This window comes from Cavia porcellus, unplaced genomic scaffold (genome assembly GCF_034190915.1).
Source record: "Cavia porcellus strain 051 isolate PalLab524CR breed Dunkin Hartley unplaced genomic scaffold, mCavPor4.1 scaffold_295, whole genome shotgun sequence".
NCBI classification, from domain to species: Eukaryota; Metazoa; Chordata; class Mammalia; order Rodentia; family Caviidae; genus Cavia; species Cavia porcellus.
The window spans coordinates 3,699-20,383 of record NW_026947778.1 but is presented as its reverse complement, the minus strand read 5'-3'; the positions used below and the strand labels follow the sequence as shown (position 1 = coordinate 20,383).

General features: G+C 36.4%; 1 protein-coding gene across 8 annotated transcripts in view; it reads right to left on the bottom strand.

The window, feature by feature from the left end:
• Window positions 1–16,084, bottom strand: part of LOC101788960 (neuroblastoma breakpoint family member 12-like) — a 44,963-nt gene extending 28,879 nt beyond the window's left edge. For 2 of the 8 annotated variants that reach the window (XR_010046150.1, XM_063244578.1), the window contains exon 1: window positions 9,106–16,075. Coding sequence is in view for 4 of the 8 variants with exons in the window: in XM_063244578.1 (XP_063100648.1) it covers window positions 9,106–9,175 (70 nt within the window). In the remaining 4 variants the exon portion in view is untranslated. Of the gene's footprint in view, window positions 1–9,105 lie in introns of all 8 variants that reach the window. The other 6 variants (XM_063244577.1, XR_010046152.1, XR_010046151.1 and 3 more) reach the window with 6 other exon arrangements.
• Between the last annotated feature and the right edge of the window lie 601 nt (window positions 16,085–16,685).

Below are 16,685 nucleotides of genomic sequence, written 5' to 3'. Positions count from 1 at the left end.
TGTATTTCTATCCTTTCTGTATTAGAAGGAGAAACGAAAGAAAGCAAGACAAAATAAAACATTCCTATAATCACATGAAACAAAAAAGACATATAAGACCATGTACAAGGAGTTCTATCATAGTTCCTGTGTTGTCTCTTGTTATCTGCAATAGAATTGGCTATATCAGCAGATATAGTATAATTCAATATATCAGTATGTAACAGTATTAATAAAAACACAACTGTGTATATATTATAAAACTTCAAAAACAGGCAGTTATCAAGCCAGAATGTGTATCATAGAGTCTTTTCATTTTCAGTGTAGGTGCCTATATTCTCACACTTGGTACTATCAATCATATCAGTTTTGAATAAAATCTATTGATACCAAACAGCAATCAAACAAACCAGATTTAACTAAGATCAGTCATGATAAAACAGTATAAGTCATACAGGGTTCTACATTAAGATAATAGGAGATTTAAAATGATTACTGTGCTATATACTGATGTTTTGGGGATAGCTGTCTGTGCCCTCAAATCTACTGCAAGTAGACAAACTGGGACAGAATAAAATCTATCAAAACGAAACAAAACTAAACTAGAAAAATGAATCAAATCTATCTAAGCAGAGTGGTGCGAGTAATGTGGGTTTTAAATACTGATACACTATTAACAATATCTTCTGCCATCTTTTTAAGACTCTCCCTCCCCTTTCACTTCCCCAGGGTACACTGTGCATTTTGGGTCTGACCAAGACCCTTGGTTTTAAATTGGCAGGGGGCAACCTGCTTACCTACCTAAGTGGTTCTGAACCTTCTCTCTCCTGGACTTGATCTCTAATTGTATTCCTTTACCTATTAAATCTTTTCTTTCCAACCTATCCACAAATACTGGTCTAGTTGCCCCTATTACTCTCTGGTTCTCTGTCACATAGAGCATTGTTTGCTCATATTTGATTTTGAGTCCATGTATTCTTTTTCATGTTAATTATATTTCCTATAAATAGCATCTTGGTGGACCCTGCCTCCTGATCTTCTCCAGGTGTGGTTCTTTTTTTTTAATATAGTGTATCAAGGCCATCTATATTAGAGATTATAACCAACCTTCTCTGCCTCATTTCTGTTATGATCTTTTTTATTTACCATCACTTGTCTGCTTATCTTCTTCATTCTGTTTCTGCTCCATTCATTGAAGCCTGTCTGCCACTGTTCCTGGAAGCCTAGTACATTTCTCTCTCTCTAGAATGCCCTGAAGTATTCTCTGTAGAGTTGGACTGGTGGTTGCAAATTTCCCAAGTTCCTTTTTGTCTTGGAAGCATCTTGTTTCTCCATTAATTTCTTTTTTTTTTCAGAGATTGAAAATTTTTTAAAAATTTTATTTAAAGAAACAAAACAGTAAAAGGGTACAAGTAATACAGAATTTTAAAAAAATAAACAGTAAGAAATCACTAGTTAATACATTACATATTGTCATCTTAGAAATAGTTGTTCAAATTTCAAAATTAAGCATACAAAGTGGACATGCAAACAGCGAGACTGCAAACAGTTGTTTTCAATGACCCAACAAAAACTTAGTAATATGGTCATCTATCTTACGCACCTAAACACACTTGAAGTTATGCCCTTTAGAGCACTTTCTTTTCCTATCTTTTTTACAATAATAATTACACATTTGGGGTTTTATTACTCCCACAGTTCTTATTACTTTTATTTTTTGTGGAAGAGAATAAAACCAAATGTGACAAAACAAAGCAGCCAGTCAAAACAAAGGATGGACATAGTACACAATGTAAACACAGAATACAAGGTAATCAACAACGGTTAACATAATGCCTCTTACTACCTTTAAGAAGAATTGCCTATATCATCTGGTATAATAAAATTTAACAAAACAGTACAGAACAAAACCAATAAAATCAAAACATTGGAGACCTTACTGAATTTCAAAAGAAGATAGTAGTCAAACCAGAATGGCCATCGTAGTGAATCTTATTGCCTTCAAAGTAGTTGCCTATACGCTTAAAATTGATACTATCACACAGAACAGAATAGAGTAAAATCAGTCAAAACAAGATGGTGAGAGCAATAGAGGGCTTCAAATTGAGTTAATAGGAAATCAAAAAAGTTACTATAATATATCCCGCTAATTTTTTAAAAAAATTTTCCTTTAATTGAAAAAATAATAATAATAAAAAAAATAAATTTTTTAAAAAGGGGGAGATTGAGATAAAAGAGGAAATAACAACATAACAATACAGGTCAGAACAGAACAATTTAATCAACATAGCGTTTCACCACAAAATAACCCAACTTAATAGTAGCTACCAAAGTGTCTCTTTCCTTGAAATATTTGAGTATAACTTCATATACTATAGCATCAAACATATCAAGAAAGTGTGAAACCATTCAAGAGGATGAAAGTATTACAGGGCATTTGGAACCAGCTATCAGAAAATTAATGATGGTTTCTATATTATCTCTTTGCCTTTAAAAAAATTTTGTTTATATTATCACATATAATAAAATCCAATACGATACAACCTGATAAAAGCAATGGAGACAGAAGAATAACAGTTTGATGGGACTTCAAAACAAGATGATAATAAATCAGCACTAGCTATTATGATGCCTTGTTTTCTTCAAAACAGCTGTTCATATCATCACAGACAATAATATCAAACAGCCCAGAATAAAACCATTCCAGTTAATGAGTGAAAACTTTATAAGGCTTCAAAGCCATATAATGGGGAATCATTTCTCAGTCTAGCCTGAGACCACAACATAGCATTTAAATACACGTCATTAACAAAAGTGAATTGTCATTTTCATTGTCATCCTTAAAAAAAAAATCAGCTGCTCCATTTCTGTGAAATCTTCACAAAACATTTGTTTCCTTCAATAGCTCTAACTTGATCTTTTTTCTGTATTTCCAAAATACTTGTCTTACTCCTTTCCTCAGTACTCCATTTTTCTTCTTCCTCTTTGTTTACCCCTCATTAACCCATTACCTAGGATTATTATCAAGTGAACGAGCCTTGTTATATTCAGCCTCAAGATTTCTACTAGATTTGCAGAAAAAGAAAACTGGTATTTTTCATTTTTCTAAGCTATAACTGATTTCCTGTAAGATTTTAGGAATATTTAGATAGAAATTTCAAGGGAGGCAGTACCATCTTGACACAACCAAAGTGGGTCATCAATTTCTGTCTGAGGAAAATAATTATAAGATGCTAAAAAATGTGTGTTATGCTTTGATACACAGTACCTCTGATACTTCCTCACAAAAACAGGGCACAGAGAAGGGAAATTGAGAGCAGGAAATGAATTCTATTGTTTGAACATAGTAAATAATAAGAATAACGATTAGGAAGATTGATACACACTAGCCCCAAAATATGGAAATGGGAAAGCAGCAGAAAAATTAAAATCACTCCCAATTTCCCCATATCCTTGTCCACTGAAGCAGGATAGATCTATCTGGCCTTTACCTGAAGTCATAAGACCATTATGAAACAAGGACTTACAGGCTGTTTGGCTAAAAAGTATTGACTTCACCTAGGCCTGCAAATGCCCAACAGGTAACTAAAAGCAGGATAAAAACCTTAGTAGTTTTACCTTTATTCTGACTTGTCCTTTTTCCAAATCATTCTCCACTGCAGTTACCTTGGATTCCAGGAGCACATATGATAATACAAACATCTTGTGAGGAGAGTTGAAATTACCCATTAGGCAACACAACTTTCTTATTACTGATGGTCCTGAGACAGTGATTAAGCAGACTACATTTTGACCAAGACTGTTTAATTATGCATACTTCTCCCCCACCCTTTAGTAAGGACACCTGTCTGCTTGTCTTCCCAGTATGTATAGCTTTACTTATTTTAGTTTAGCTTATTTTTGTGGGGGCAGCGTGGCCAGAACTGATTATTTTGAATCCTTGGAATCAAGCTTCTAGCCTAGGACTCTGGTAGAAATGTAAGCGGTTCCCTCCTCATGTGGAAATAAAAGGAAAAATGGCGACGGCGATAATACTAAGAGAGCTCTTCAAAATAGATCACACGACCATTAGGCAGCAGGGCTTAGGCATGACTTCAGCTGCTGCCCACGAATATTAACTTTGGTTACATTCTTACTACAAACATGTAGAACAGATTATATGATGCCAGAGACTTGAGATGTGAATCAACAGAGTGTCAGACTTGGGAAATTTTTGCTGAGTATATATACATTCTTTTGAAGGCCTTGACTCATAGCAACGATTTTCAATGATTTCCAACAGAAAGCAAAATAATTATTACTGCCTTATAATTAATGTGCTGGGAACTGTGGTACAAGACTATAATTACAGTGCTCTGGGAGAATGGGGTAGAAGAATCCCAAGTTCAAGCCCAGCCTAGGCAACTTAGTGACATATAGAGACTGTCAAAAAATATCAGTGGAGCTGGGGATTTAGCTCAACAGGGTAAGTGCCTGCCTGGCCAACATTAGGTCGTGAGTTTGATCCCCATAACAACAACCAAAAAACTATATATATATATATATATATATATATATATATATATATATAAAATCAGTGGAGATAGGGGTGGGGTAGGGATTGTAGCTCAGTGCAAAAACCAGGAATTCAATCCCTGGTACCACATTAAACAAATGAATGTTATTTGTTCAATATAAGCTTCCATTTTCCCTGCCTTCTTTGAAACAATGATTTAAAGCAATTTGAATTTGTGTTTCCTGAGGTTCAATCTTTAACAGCCTCTAAATAAAGTCCCTTTTACATTTGGAGTTTCTGAGTTTGGACTGAGTAACAGTAGAAAAAGAGAATATCTGCTCTTGGAAGAAGAACACAAGAAAGGGGTCTGAACAAACAGCTCCGATGTTTCTCCTAACTTGTTATCATTAGAACATACCCCTTTGTTCACCTGCCATGTTTCTTCATAACTGCTCATTCTCTATCAAACCTACTATGAGAAAAAGTTAGATTTACTTGTTCTTTTGGGTCTCCCTTTTTTTTGGGGAGAGGGTACCAGGATTGGACTCACAACCTTGTGTTTGCCAGGCAGGTGCTTATGCCACTGATCTACATGCCCAGCCCTGGGTCTCTATTTCTTGTATGATTTTGTTTTGTAAATCTATCTTCTCATATATAGGCTTCAGTCATAAATCTAGAATGGATATAGAAATATCTACTTTTCCTCCTCTATAAGATTTAAGACTGTTTAAAACAAAGCTATCCTGATACTTGTGAACATGGTAAGAAAGACTTTGGTCAAGACTATGGTAGTAGGGGTAATGCGGTACTGCAAAGACATCTGAGGATTTATAAGCAAAAGACAGCGTGAGGGGTTATTAGATGGGAATTTCTAAAAGGAGAGATAAAACATAGAGAAATTCTTGCTAAGCTGACCTAATTGGTAAAGATAGGCCAAAAACTTGTACTACAAAGGTGAGGGATGAGAAATTTGATCAAATGTCAAGAGTGAGAGGGATACTTGCTAAACTCACTTAGCAGAATTCTTCCTAAAACTGAGCTAGGCAGGTCAAGGATAGGACAAGGACAAGGTCCCAGAGTCTACCTTGAGACTAGCACCCAGCTCATAGCAGTGTGGGTCTTGGTCCCTCTCTGGTGTTGTGCTGGCCTTGGTGGACTGTAAGTTCAGGCTGTGACACAGCCTTCAGTATTGGTGACCACAGGCATGGTCCTGGAGCCTGGGGCTAGTCTCTCCATGCTGATTATGACCTGAGCTGAGCAAAATCCCAGGACTTGACTCTAGGCCAGTAACTGCGTGAGGCATTTGGGCATACCCCAGCCCCAAAGAAAGGCTTGCAGGAAAGCACTACCCTTATTAGGCCCTCCCCTAGTTCATGTGGAAACAACACACTAGTTACAGACTTGGAACAAACTTGGGCTAGGATTGCCCCTAGTGCTAAAGGAGTGACAAGCTATTAACAATGGAATCAAGGCAAACCTGGATTTAGGGTGCCATCTAGTGCTGAAATAGTGGAAGTTATTACAGGTTTAGAGAACTAAGCAGGAAACTATCTTGTGAAGGTCAAGTGCAAGCTTGCTGCTTTGGGAAGCAAACGCCCTTAAATTTTCCTTTCTCATGGTAATCACAGCAATATTGCTGTACTCTTACGGCTAGCCACTACCTTGTGGCTTAGTGTGGTTCCAGTGAATTGGTACTAAAGCAGGCCCACTAAGGAATATATATCTTTATCTATATATCTATATATAGTACAGATTGGGGTCAGAATCATAAATGGAAGTGGAGCTTTCTAGCCCTTTAAGACTGATAAGCAGCAGCTGAAAAGGACCAGGAAGCTAAACAAATGTGACTGCATGCAGTCTATCACCTAAGCTAGGACTTTCCTGGGCCATGGAAAGTCCTTGCTTAGGTGATAGACTGCATGGGTCCTGCTGTGCTCCTCTAGCTAGAGCAATTGGTTGTCTTGCCCTCTGAGTTGGCTACTCAAAGGGAACTAGAAGCCCAAACATATAACATAGCTTGGCATCAGCCTGTCCTTTGTTGTTCACTGAACTAATCTGTTCAAAGCAAACTCCTGCCCATAGAACGACCTGTTCTGTGGAACCTGAATTTGGTGAACAATGAAGCCAAGAGTCTCTCCAGTCAGCTCCAGCCCCAAACACCTCCAGTACAAAAGTGAACAGTACAAAAGAAAGGTGTAAAAAACCTTCAGCTTTGCTTTCCTTGAGGCATGCACAGTCTAAGGTGTGAAAAGCAGTAGAGACTGGCAAAGGTAGTGAATATCCACTCTTGTACACGTTTAACCACCTCAGAGCAGATGATTATTTCATTTTCATTAATTTGCTGATTAGTTCACATACATATTAAATTTTCTTTTTATACTTTCATGCCTTTAGTACTTTTACTGTTTTCTTCTAATAGTTAAATCAACATTCTTTTACTTTCATTGTATTTATTTGTTATTTAAAATTTTTGATTTTTGTTGTTTTTTCAGGGGAGAGATATAGAGAGAGAAAGAGAGATTGATTGATTGATTGATTGATTGACTGATTGATTCTAGGCCACAACTGAGCTAGCAAGCTGATGTTTATTGTTTTATTTTGTTTTGAGACAGGGTCTCTTAGGATTTTCCATAATGACCTTGAACTCATGCCTTGCCTTGGCCTCTTGGGTGGCCTTCACTTTCCACCGTTCTTCTGATTTCTTGTTTAGTTTTTTGAATATTCTAAATTCTAAATTTCCTTAGCTGGGTGTGGTAGTGCATTCCTATAGTCCTAGCAGGAGGATTGCCACAAGTTTGAGGCCAGCCTTGGCTATGTAGACCCTGACTCAACAAAAAATGGCTTTATTTCTTTTTCTTTGCTTTCCTTCTGCCACTTTCTTCTCTTAATTAGAAACAATTTCATCGCTATTTAAAATGTATTATTTCTGCCCTTACCATTTATCATGAATTAAGAACTGGTTGTCAACTTAATGTCAGCTGGATCACATCAGCATGGTGCTGAGTGTAGATGTTCTACCTGAGGAAAGCTGCCAGCATACATAGAGATGTGGAGAAGGAGAAGATAGGACTTAAGGTGTGGAGGCATTGTGGGTTCTCCTACATGTTGCTGTTTGAGCCATTGACTTTCCTGGAGAAGCTCTGGTCCTCACATCAAGCACTGCTTCCTGGCTCTGGAGGGGAAGACATGTGCTGCTTGGTGTCCAGGATAAACTTATCATGCTGGCTTCCTTGCATGTACTCAACTGTGCTTATCGTCCGAGGAGCTCAGAGCCTCCATGTCACTGAGGATGGCTGTGATGCTTTTTAGGTCAGCCCTGGTCTCTGTTATGAGTGTGACTTCTTGGGTCCTGAGTAGAACCCTCGTCCCACCAGCACAGCTCCTTCACTCCATTGGCATGGACATTCTGGCTTCCACTGCTGACCTTTGGGCCTTCCCAGCACGGATCCGTAAGATACTGGCATGAGTCCTTCTTGTGAGTTCTGGACCTCCAACAGGACGCGTGGAAGGCACTGTCATGATCTTTGGGTCTTCATCTGGACTCATGTGGGACATTGTTGTGGGATTCAGGCTCTTGGCTAAATATTCTTTGTCTTTGGTGTTGTGGATAGATTTCCTGCATTTTCTTGTGTTAATTCCTGGTGACCATTATAAAAAATAATATTATAAACTCCATGTCCTGATTCTTATTGATCTCTGTACAACCCTGACTATAACACCATTCCTATAGATGCTGTTAGGATGTCACAGCTGGAACTTGGATTTTTTCCTTGCTGTATCTGGTTCACTGCTATTTGTTGTTGTTACTGCTAATCATTTCACTCTTTCTACATGGTTCTAGAGATCAAGCATAACAGTTTTAAGTACCTTGAATAAACATGCTGCTCCTGAGCTACTCTCTAAGCACAGCTCAAAAGCAGCACACTTTGGTTCTATGTGCAACCCAGTCCCATTCAAACTTCAGCAAACACTTAACTCAGAGAATAGGGAAATAAAACCCCCAAACCAATGGCCAGATTCAAAGTGGATATGAAGTTGGGGAGAAAGTGTCTGAAGAGCTGATCATGGACCTCAACACAATATGGCGACAGAAAAAACAAGGTTGTAGAAACTGCACATATGAGAGGAGTCAGCAAATATCAGTCCTACATCCTTTTGGAATGCACATTATTGACAAGATTAGAGTAGTAATTGCAGAGGGCATGGCATATATACTCTAGTAACTATAATTTCCAGGTCCAAGAGAAAGACCTCACTCACACTTATACATAGAAAGCAGGATCCTCAGGTTCCAACAAAGTGTGTCCTGCATCAAAATACACTAATCACCACCAAATAAGCAACAAGGGAAACTATTCTATGAAATCCACTTGGAAATACACTCAACAATTCACAATAACTGAATATCTAAGAACACATCATCAAAAACAAGCTGTTTCCTAAAAACAACCTCACATAAAGATAGAAGATATCTCCAAACAACACTATGCTAATTACAACACATAAACACAAGAAAATTAAAAGGCAAATTATGACTCCAAAAGTTCACAATTCCATAGCAAATGACTCCAGCGTATTAAGTCATATGAAATATCAGATAAAGAATTCAAAAGAATGGTTTCTAAAAATACCAATGATAACTGGGGCTGGTGGAACATGCCTATAATTCCAGCAATTGGGAGGCTGAAGCAGGATTGTCATGAGTTCAATCTGATGTACATAGCTCAAGGACAGTCTGGATCACATAAGAAGACCCTGCACAAACAAACAAACAAAAAATACCAATGAATTCCAAGAAGCTATAGAAAAACAAATCAATAGTTTAAGGAAAACAATACACATTATAAATGAGAAATTCCATACAAGGATAGAGGTTTTGAGATAGAACCAAACAGACGTTTATTTTATGATGCTACCACTTAGTGCTCAAGTTTGAAAAACAAAGCCAAGGAAGCATATATGGTTTTTTTTATCTCTCTTCCTAAACTTTTCTGAAAGAAGCTAATATTTTAAGCTTTGCAACAGGGCCAGGACCAAAGTGAAGCGCACGAGATACAGTTGTTTCATGCCAAGCCAACTATGAGCCTTAGGCTGTAGAGGAGGAAAAATATTTTTCCTTTTACTCTTTCTAGGTTCATGGCTGAGGCCCTATAAAGAATGACAGATTAACAAGAGAAAAACATTAAATTTATTTAGTATGTTTTTTTTGATTAACAAGAGAAAAGCAGTAAATGTATTCACAGGGAAGGTATCATAATAAAGGCTCAAAGACAGTAATTCTTGAGTTGTTTTATGATAACAGGTTTGATGAATAGTGGACATTCATAGAGACAGGGTAGGACAAAGACGATGACCGACCTATTGACAATAAATTAGAGGAAGTCTAGCAAAGTGTTTTTGTTCAGATTCTTGGTGTGTGCCTTTCAAGTTGAGGATGCCTGTTTCTTCTACATACAAAGGGCACTTCTTGTACAAAGTCTTATGATCTACTTTTGGGACAAAGGGTCTGGAGAAGATTGGAGTGAGCTGCTGTTTCTGCCTTTTTCCCAAATTCCTTCAGATTAAAATATACAGTATTCTAAGGGGCTACATTTTAGGTTAGCATGTTCTGAGCTCTATCTCTATCAAGGAAAATAATCAGTAATACTGATCTTGTCTGTTTAACTGATTTTCTTCTTATCTTCTTATGGTTTTAAAATATACAGATGGTCCCGTGTGTGATGATTCATTTATGATTTTTTCCACTTGTGAATACAACACACATTTAGTAAAATCTGTGCTTTCAATTTTGATCAATAGGTTATATGAGCCATCTAAGACTTTATTATAAAATAGGCATTGTGTTAAATTATTTTGTCCCATTGTAGGTTGTGCATGTGCTCTACACATGTTTAAGGAAGACAGATTGGGTAAGCTACGATATTCAGTAGGTTAGGTGTATTAAATGCACTTTTGACTTATAACTTTTTAAATTTATGATAGGTTTATAAGAGTTTCACTCTAGTCGTGGCCTTGTTTTGTAAACCATACTATCTCTGTGACTTTTCCATTGTAGAAAGGAAGCAGCCACAAACTACGTAAATAAATAAATGTGGCAGTGCCTAATAAACATTCAATAAGACTGAAGTGTGAACTTCATATTATTTTCATGTGTTGAAAATTATTCAACTTGGGGCTGGGGATTTAGCTCAGCGGCATAAGCACCTGCCTTGCAAGCAGGCGATCGTGAGTTCAATCCCGGGTATCGATAAAAAAAAAAAAAAAGCAAGAAAATTATTCAACTTTTCATGTTTTTAACTATTAAAATGCAAAGCCTATTCTTAGCTTTGAGGAGATACAAAAACCAGACTTTGAGTAAACAGGCTGCAATTTGATTCATGCCCTTGCTTCACTAATGTAAATAATCAGAAAGAAAGTTATACAGCTAGCCTTTTTGTGCTTAAAGAAGCACAACCTTTGAAGTTATCATCACAAGGACAGGAAATTAGGAAAAATTATAAAAAACTTTGAGATTACAAAAAAAGTATTGTTTTTCCATGAAATGCTAGGTGTTGTTTAAATCACTGTACCTTATTATTAGTTCCTTTTGTTGCTTTTGAGCTATTTTACTACTTTATTTAGTTGAAGTAAACACCTAGTAATGCCAATTACTTTTGCTGGTGAAGACACAATTGATTATTTCCCTATGGAGTTCAACCATTTTGCATCTATTAAGTTCATTTCACACTCCTGAGTGACTCTGTTTCTACCTTGTCTTTGGAATTTCCTTGGATTAGCTACCTATCCTTTCTCCTATCAGTATATTCTTTATACATCTTTTACTTTACAAAATAATTGTATCTTTTTGAAAGGGTTGTGCTTTCATAGTGGGTTAAAACATGCATAAATTATTGTAGAAGTCTATTTCCATACCCAATGAGGATAGCTCTTTAATAATTCATTCAACGTTTACCGAGAACTAGCCATTTGGCAGGGTGTTGGGGATACAACCATGAATAAGACCAGTTCTCTCCTCCCAGAGCACACAATCCAGTGAACTTTCTGTCCCTTTCTATTGATGTATCCATTTACTCAATCTTATTCAATATTTATATTTAACAAATATACTATTAGTACTATAGCTTAGTCACGCTTGAGTTGAACAAACTTTTCCAGTTTGGTTTCAGAATTTACAGACATGTTTAACAGTGTTGCTATGGGAAAACATGTTATATGTTTCAAGCAAATTCAGAGATTATATAAAAAAGTTAGTAATATTTCCTCAGCTTTTTCAAATAGAAGCAAATTGTTCTCCTATTTCCTAATCACCACCAAGTTTAGTAGCAACTTGCAAATGACTTTTTAATCACTTGGTATATTAATGTTCTCTAGAGGAACAGATTTGATATAAAACATATGTATGATCATACAAGATATTTAAGAGGTAGGCTTACAGCATCAGAATCTGAAGAATCCTAATGGCTCTGCCAGATCAGAGACCAAAGAATTCATACTGGCTATCTGCAGAGTGGAGAGTCAGAGTTCCAGTAGCAGTCAAGGTCAAATGCCTCAAAACTTGCGGCAGTCACCAGTGTGAGTCTGTTAGAAGACTTGAATCTGTGTTAGAAGCCAGCAGTAACTGGAAACCAGTGTCCAAAGGCAGTGGTAAAGAACAGCACTTCCCCAAAGAAAATGGACGATTTCCTTCTTTTTCTTTTTATTCTGTTCAGGTTATAAGCTTCAGTTCATGGCCTGCCTGTCAACCACCCACAGACATACCCAGAGCTTTACTAATCCACTAGGAGGTTCTTACTTAAGTCAAGATGACGTATCCCAATTAATAATCACATGCTGTTTCTGTACTGGAAGCTGCCTATATGGGTACATGGATTACTCATACTTTTCCAGTGATGCCATTGCTGAAAAGGTTTATAATTCTTCATTTGCCTTGAAATGTAAAAGTTCACTATTGTGAAAATGTAGTAGGTTTTCATTTACTTAAGGAGGATTTAATTATAAAAAGAGTCAAACGTCTTTTGGAAAGAATTTTAGTTTCATTGTATAGATATGAGACTAAGGCTCCAAAAATAATAGGCTTTTGATGAGCTTCTTAACACCTGCATTCAGTCTTCTGCCAAAGTAAAGATCATTCAAAAGCCTTGTAGCATTTTGAAGTAATATAAAATATTACATACAGCATACTAAATGAATTTTTCACTGAGAATGAATTTCTCCTGGTTTCTGTTCCTCTGCCTCATTTATCAGTGCAAATTGCCGTTAAGGATATAAACATCCTATTTTCCAGAGTTTATACATAATTATGTATGTATTACCCATTTAAAAACCTAGTAGCGTGACATATTTGTCTACAATTTTCTTTCATGCATAACTATTTTCTAGAAGTATCTGTAGTCAGAATGTAAGATTGACTTCTTTTATTTTAAAGGTTGTTCAGTTTTTGTGGTTCATGATTTATTCAATCATTCTCCAACTAATATTCATTTACTGTTTCAATCTATTGCTATAGCAAAAGCAAAACAAAAAAATGTTTCAGGGGTATCATTGCATTTATATAATTTGTATCTTTTGCTACTATCTCTGGATAGATTCTGGAGAAAAAGATAAACATTTTTAACTTTAATAGTTAATTATTAAATATTAACTATTGGGGCTGGGGATTTAACTTAGTGGCATAAGCACCTGCCTTGCAAGCAGGCGGTCATGAGTTCAATCCCTGGTACCGATAAAAAAAAAAAAAAAGAAAATGTTAAGTAAATATTAATTATTTAATAGGAAATTATTACTTATCAAGGTGTATCAGTTTCCACATGCTCAGGAACATTTAATTATATGAATCTTTTAAATTTGGCAATGTATTGGGTGAAAACAGAATTCCATTATTGTGGTAATGTGCATTTTCCTCAATGCTATTTTTTCTGTGTTCTCCAGAGATTCATATGCAAAGTAATTAGGTCGTGTACGTGCTGTCTCTGAAGGGATTAATGCTCCTCTCACAAAATGAGTTAGCTCTTGGGAGACAAGGCTGTTATCACATCACGTGCCTAGTTTTTTTCTTTGTTCTTTTTTTTATGTGCTCATTTCTTTTTCTGATTTTCTCCTATGCTGTGAGGAAGCCAAAGGAGCCCTTGCTGGAGGCTAAATAATGGACACCACATCATGGTCTTTCAGCTTCCAAACCTGTGAGCTAAAATCTCCTTTATTTCATGTACTTCCTAGTCTCAGATTTGTTTTTTTCCTGGTATCAGAAAACCAACTAATATACTCACAAACAGTAAAGGTTAACAAATTTTCATGTTTTTGCTAATGATTTTATGTTTTGCTTTAAATTCATATTTCTATTAGATTTTATTAATTTCTAGAAATCTTTTAAATATGAATGCCATTAACTCATTATATTTATGTCCTCTACTTTTTGTCAGTCTTTAAAATGTGTTCATGTGCCACTAGCTATATGAAAATATACATTTCACTGGGCATAGTGGCATACGCCTGCAATCCCAGTACTCGGGAGGCTGAGGTAGAAGGTTTGCTGTGAGTTCAAGGCCAGCCTGGGCTACAAGGTGAGTTCAAGTCCAGCCTGCACCATATACTGAAACCCCTGCCTCAAAAAAGACAAAATAAATAAATAAATAAATAAATAAATAAATAAATAAATAAAATGCGACTTTCCTCAGGAGAGATTTAGTTTACTTGGATTGCTTAGAAGGCTGTTTTTTCGTTTTTCTTTTAACAATGATTAATGTTTGAAAAAGGATAAAAACTCCTCCAGCCTATAAATCAAAACAAGAAATCTTATTTTTAAGTGAAAAACTACTTAAAACTACAAACCAGTTTAAGTAACAAATATGAACATAAAAACCTAAATAATTAAAAAAGATTGGAGTTTCATATTAAAGTAATACAATATGGTAAGTGCCAATCTCACCATAACATTGTATCCAATTCCCACAGTTGGTTTTCAAAATAAAGAAAACAGAAATGTAACATAAAAATATCTCAAACATCCAAAATCATATTCAATTTAGGAAGCACCAGAGTTATTATTATTGTTGGCTGGGATTGAACCCAGGACCTTGCTAGGCAAGCACTCCACCATTGAGCTATCATCTCAATACAGAATTATTAACTTTTAAAAATTTCAGGTACATTCTAATTTTGGTGCTTCGTTGCTATTACTTGATATTGTTTTGGTAATTTTATACAAATAAGATACATACATAAAGAAAATTTACTTATATTGGAAAAGAATTAAATTAGATAATCATTTAACTGAAGCTAGATGATTTGCTGCCTAAGTAGTTTCATTCAAACTAAGAGCCAAGCTCAACATGGTGGTGCATGCCTATCCCAGTACTCCAGAGGCTGAGGCAAGAGGCAGGAGGATCCCTGCAAGTTCAAGTCTAGCTACAAAGTAAGTTCAAGGCCAGCCTGAATTGCATAGTGAAACCCTGCCTGAAAAAGAAAAAAAACAAAACAAAACATTCAAAAACCAAATTCATTAAACTGGCTTGTAATAAAATAATTATACAATAAACATTACATTTATACATACATACTTGGAATTACCAACTCAAAGACATAATAGAAAAAAGTCAATTACAGTAACATAAACACTCAATTAACTAGATATAAAGAATGAAAAATGTCTTGGAAAGTATATTACTAAGGGACATACAAAAGTGAATTTGAGTAAATGTAGAAACATATCACATTCCCCAAAGAAATAGTCCTATTCAAATTATGCTTATTTCTACAAATTAATTTATCAATTCAATTTAGCACTAATCCAAGTCCGAATAAGACACTAACAAAATAATTTTAATCATTTTGAGACTTTAATGAACTGAATTCTGAATACTTGAAAAAATCAATAATGCAGATAATTACAATTAATAAAATAGTGTAGCATTAACATAGAGCAAAATAGACATTTCCATAAATTTGATATATAATAAAGGTTTAATGCTTTGATTTGAAAAAAATATTTTTCCCTCAGTATAACTCTTGCCTTAGAGTTTGGCTCAGGTGTCCAGAGAGCTTTATCAGAACAGTAATAACTACATAAAAATATTTAGGCAATCTATAAAACCGCTAGAAGGTAATATAGGAGTATATTTTCATGATCTGGAAGTCGGGAAGGACTTTTAATCAAGATACAAGATAACACTAATTAAAATATCAACAGACTAATGTAGCATAGTAATCTAATTACAATTCACAACATTCATTCATCAGAAGACACCATGACATGAGTGAAAAAGCAATTTCCAAATACGTAGATCATTCAGGTCCTGCTTGGGCCCCATACAGTGACATCCAGATAACTGGGAGCCGCCATGTGTTGAGTACTGTGAACTGAAGGCCTGCATAGCAAAATACACCAAGTTGTGCGCTTCAGTACTTTTTGCAGAACATGGTAGGGTCCCAACCAGAGACACCAAGAAGCCAGGGAGCTTTGGTGTGCCACAAGGCATGAGCTGAATGCCTTCCCAGTGTACTCTCCCCCTGGTTCTGACCCCTGTCCTGCTGACCCTCCACCTGGTACTAACCCCCCCTGTTGCTGACCCCCTTCCTGGTGACCCACTTCCAGGTGACCGCCCTCCTGCTTCTCGACTTCATGATGCTGATTCCCCCCTCCCCCGCCCCAGTGCTGAACCTCCCCAGTGCTGACGCATCCCTGGTGCTCCCCCGCCCCCCCCCCGACTCCCCACCTGTTGCTGATTCCCTCTTGGTGATGACCACCTCCTGCTTCTCACCTTCACAGGGCTGACTCACACCCCCCCTCCCGCTGACTCACCCCCCTCCGCCCCCCTACCCCGTGCTGACCCCCACCTGGTGCTGACGCCCCCCTGGTGGTGACGCCCCTCCTGCTGACCCCAGCCCTGGTACTGACAATTGGTGATTTAAAATGTTTTTAAAAAGAATCAGGAGTAAGTTCAAGAGATCTTTGGTGCACCATGCCGAGTACAGTGAATGACGGTATATTATATACATGACAATTGATGTGAGCAGATTTTCAGTGCTCTCGCCTTTCAAGCAATGTGAGAAAACATATTTATTGAAAACAATATTTTTTCCATAATATATTTTTCTTTTTCCTTTTTTGAAATTATTATGCCAAAAGATTATACACATGCACATTTACTTGCATGTATGTTTGGATTTTTCTTAAATAAATAATGTAATGTTTAATCAATTGAGTTGTAACATA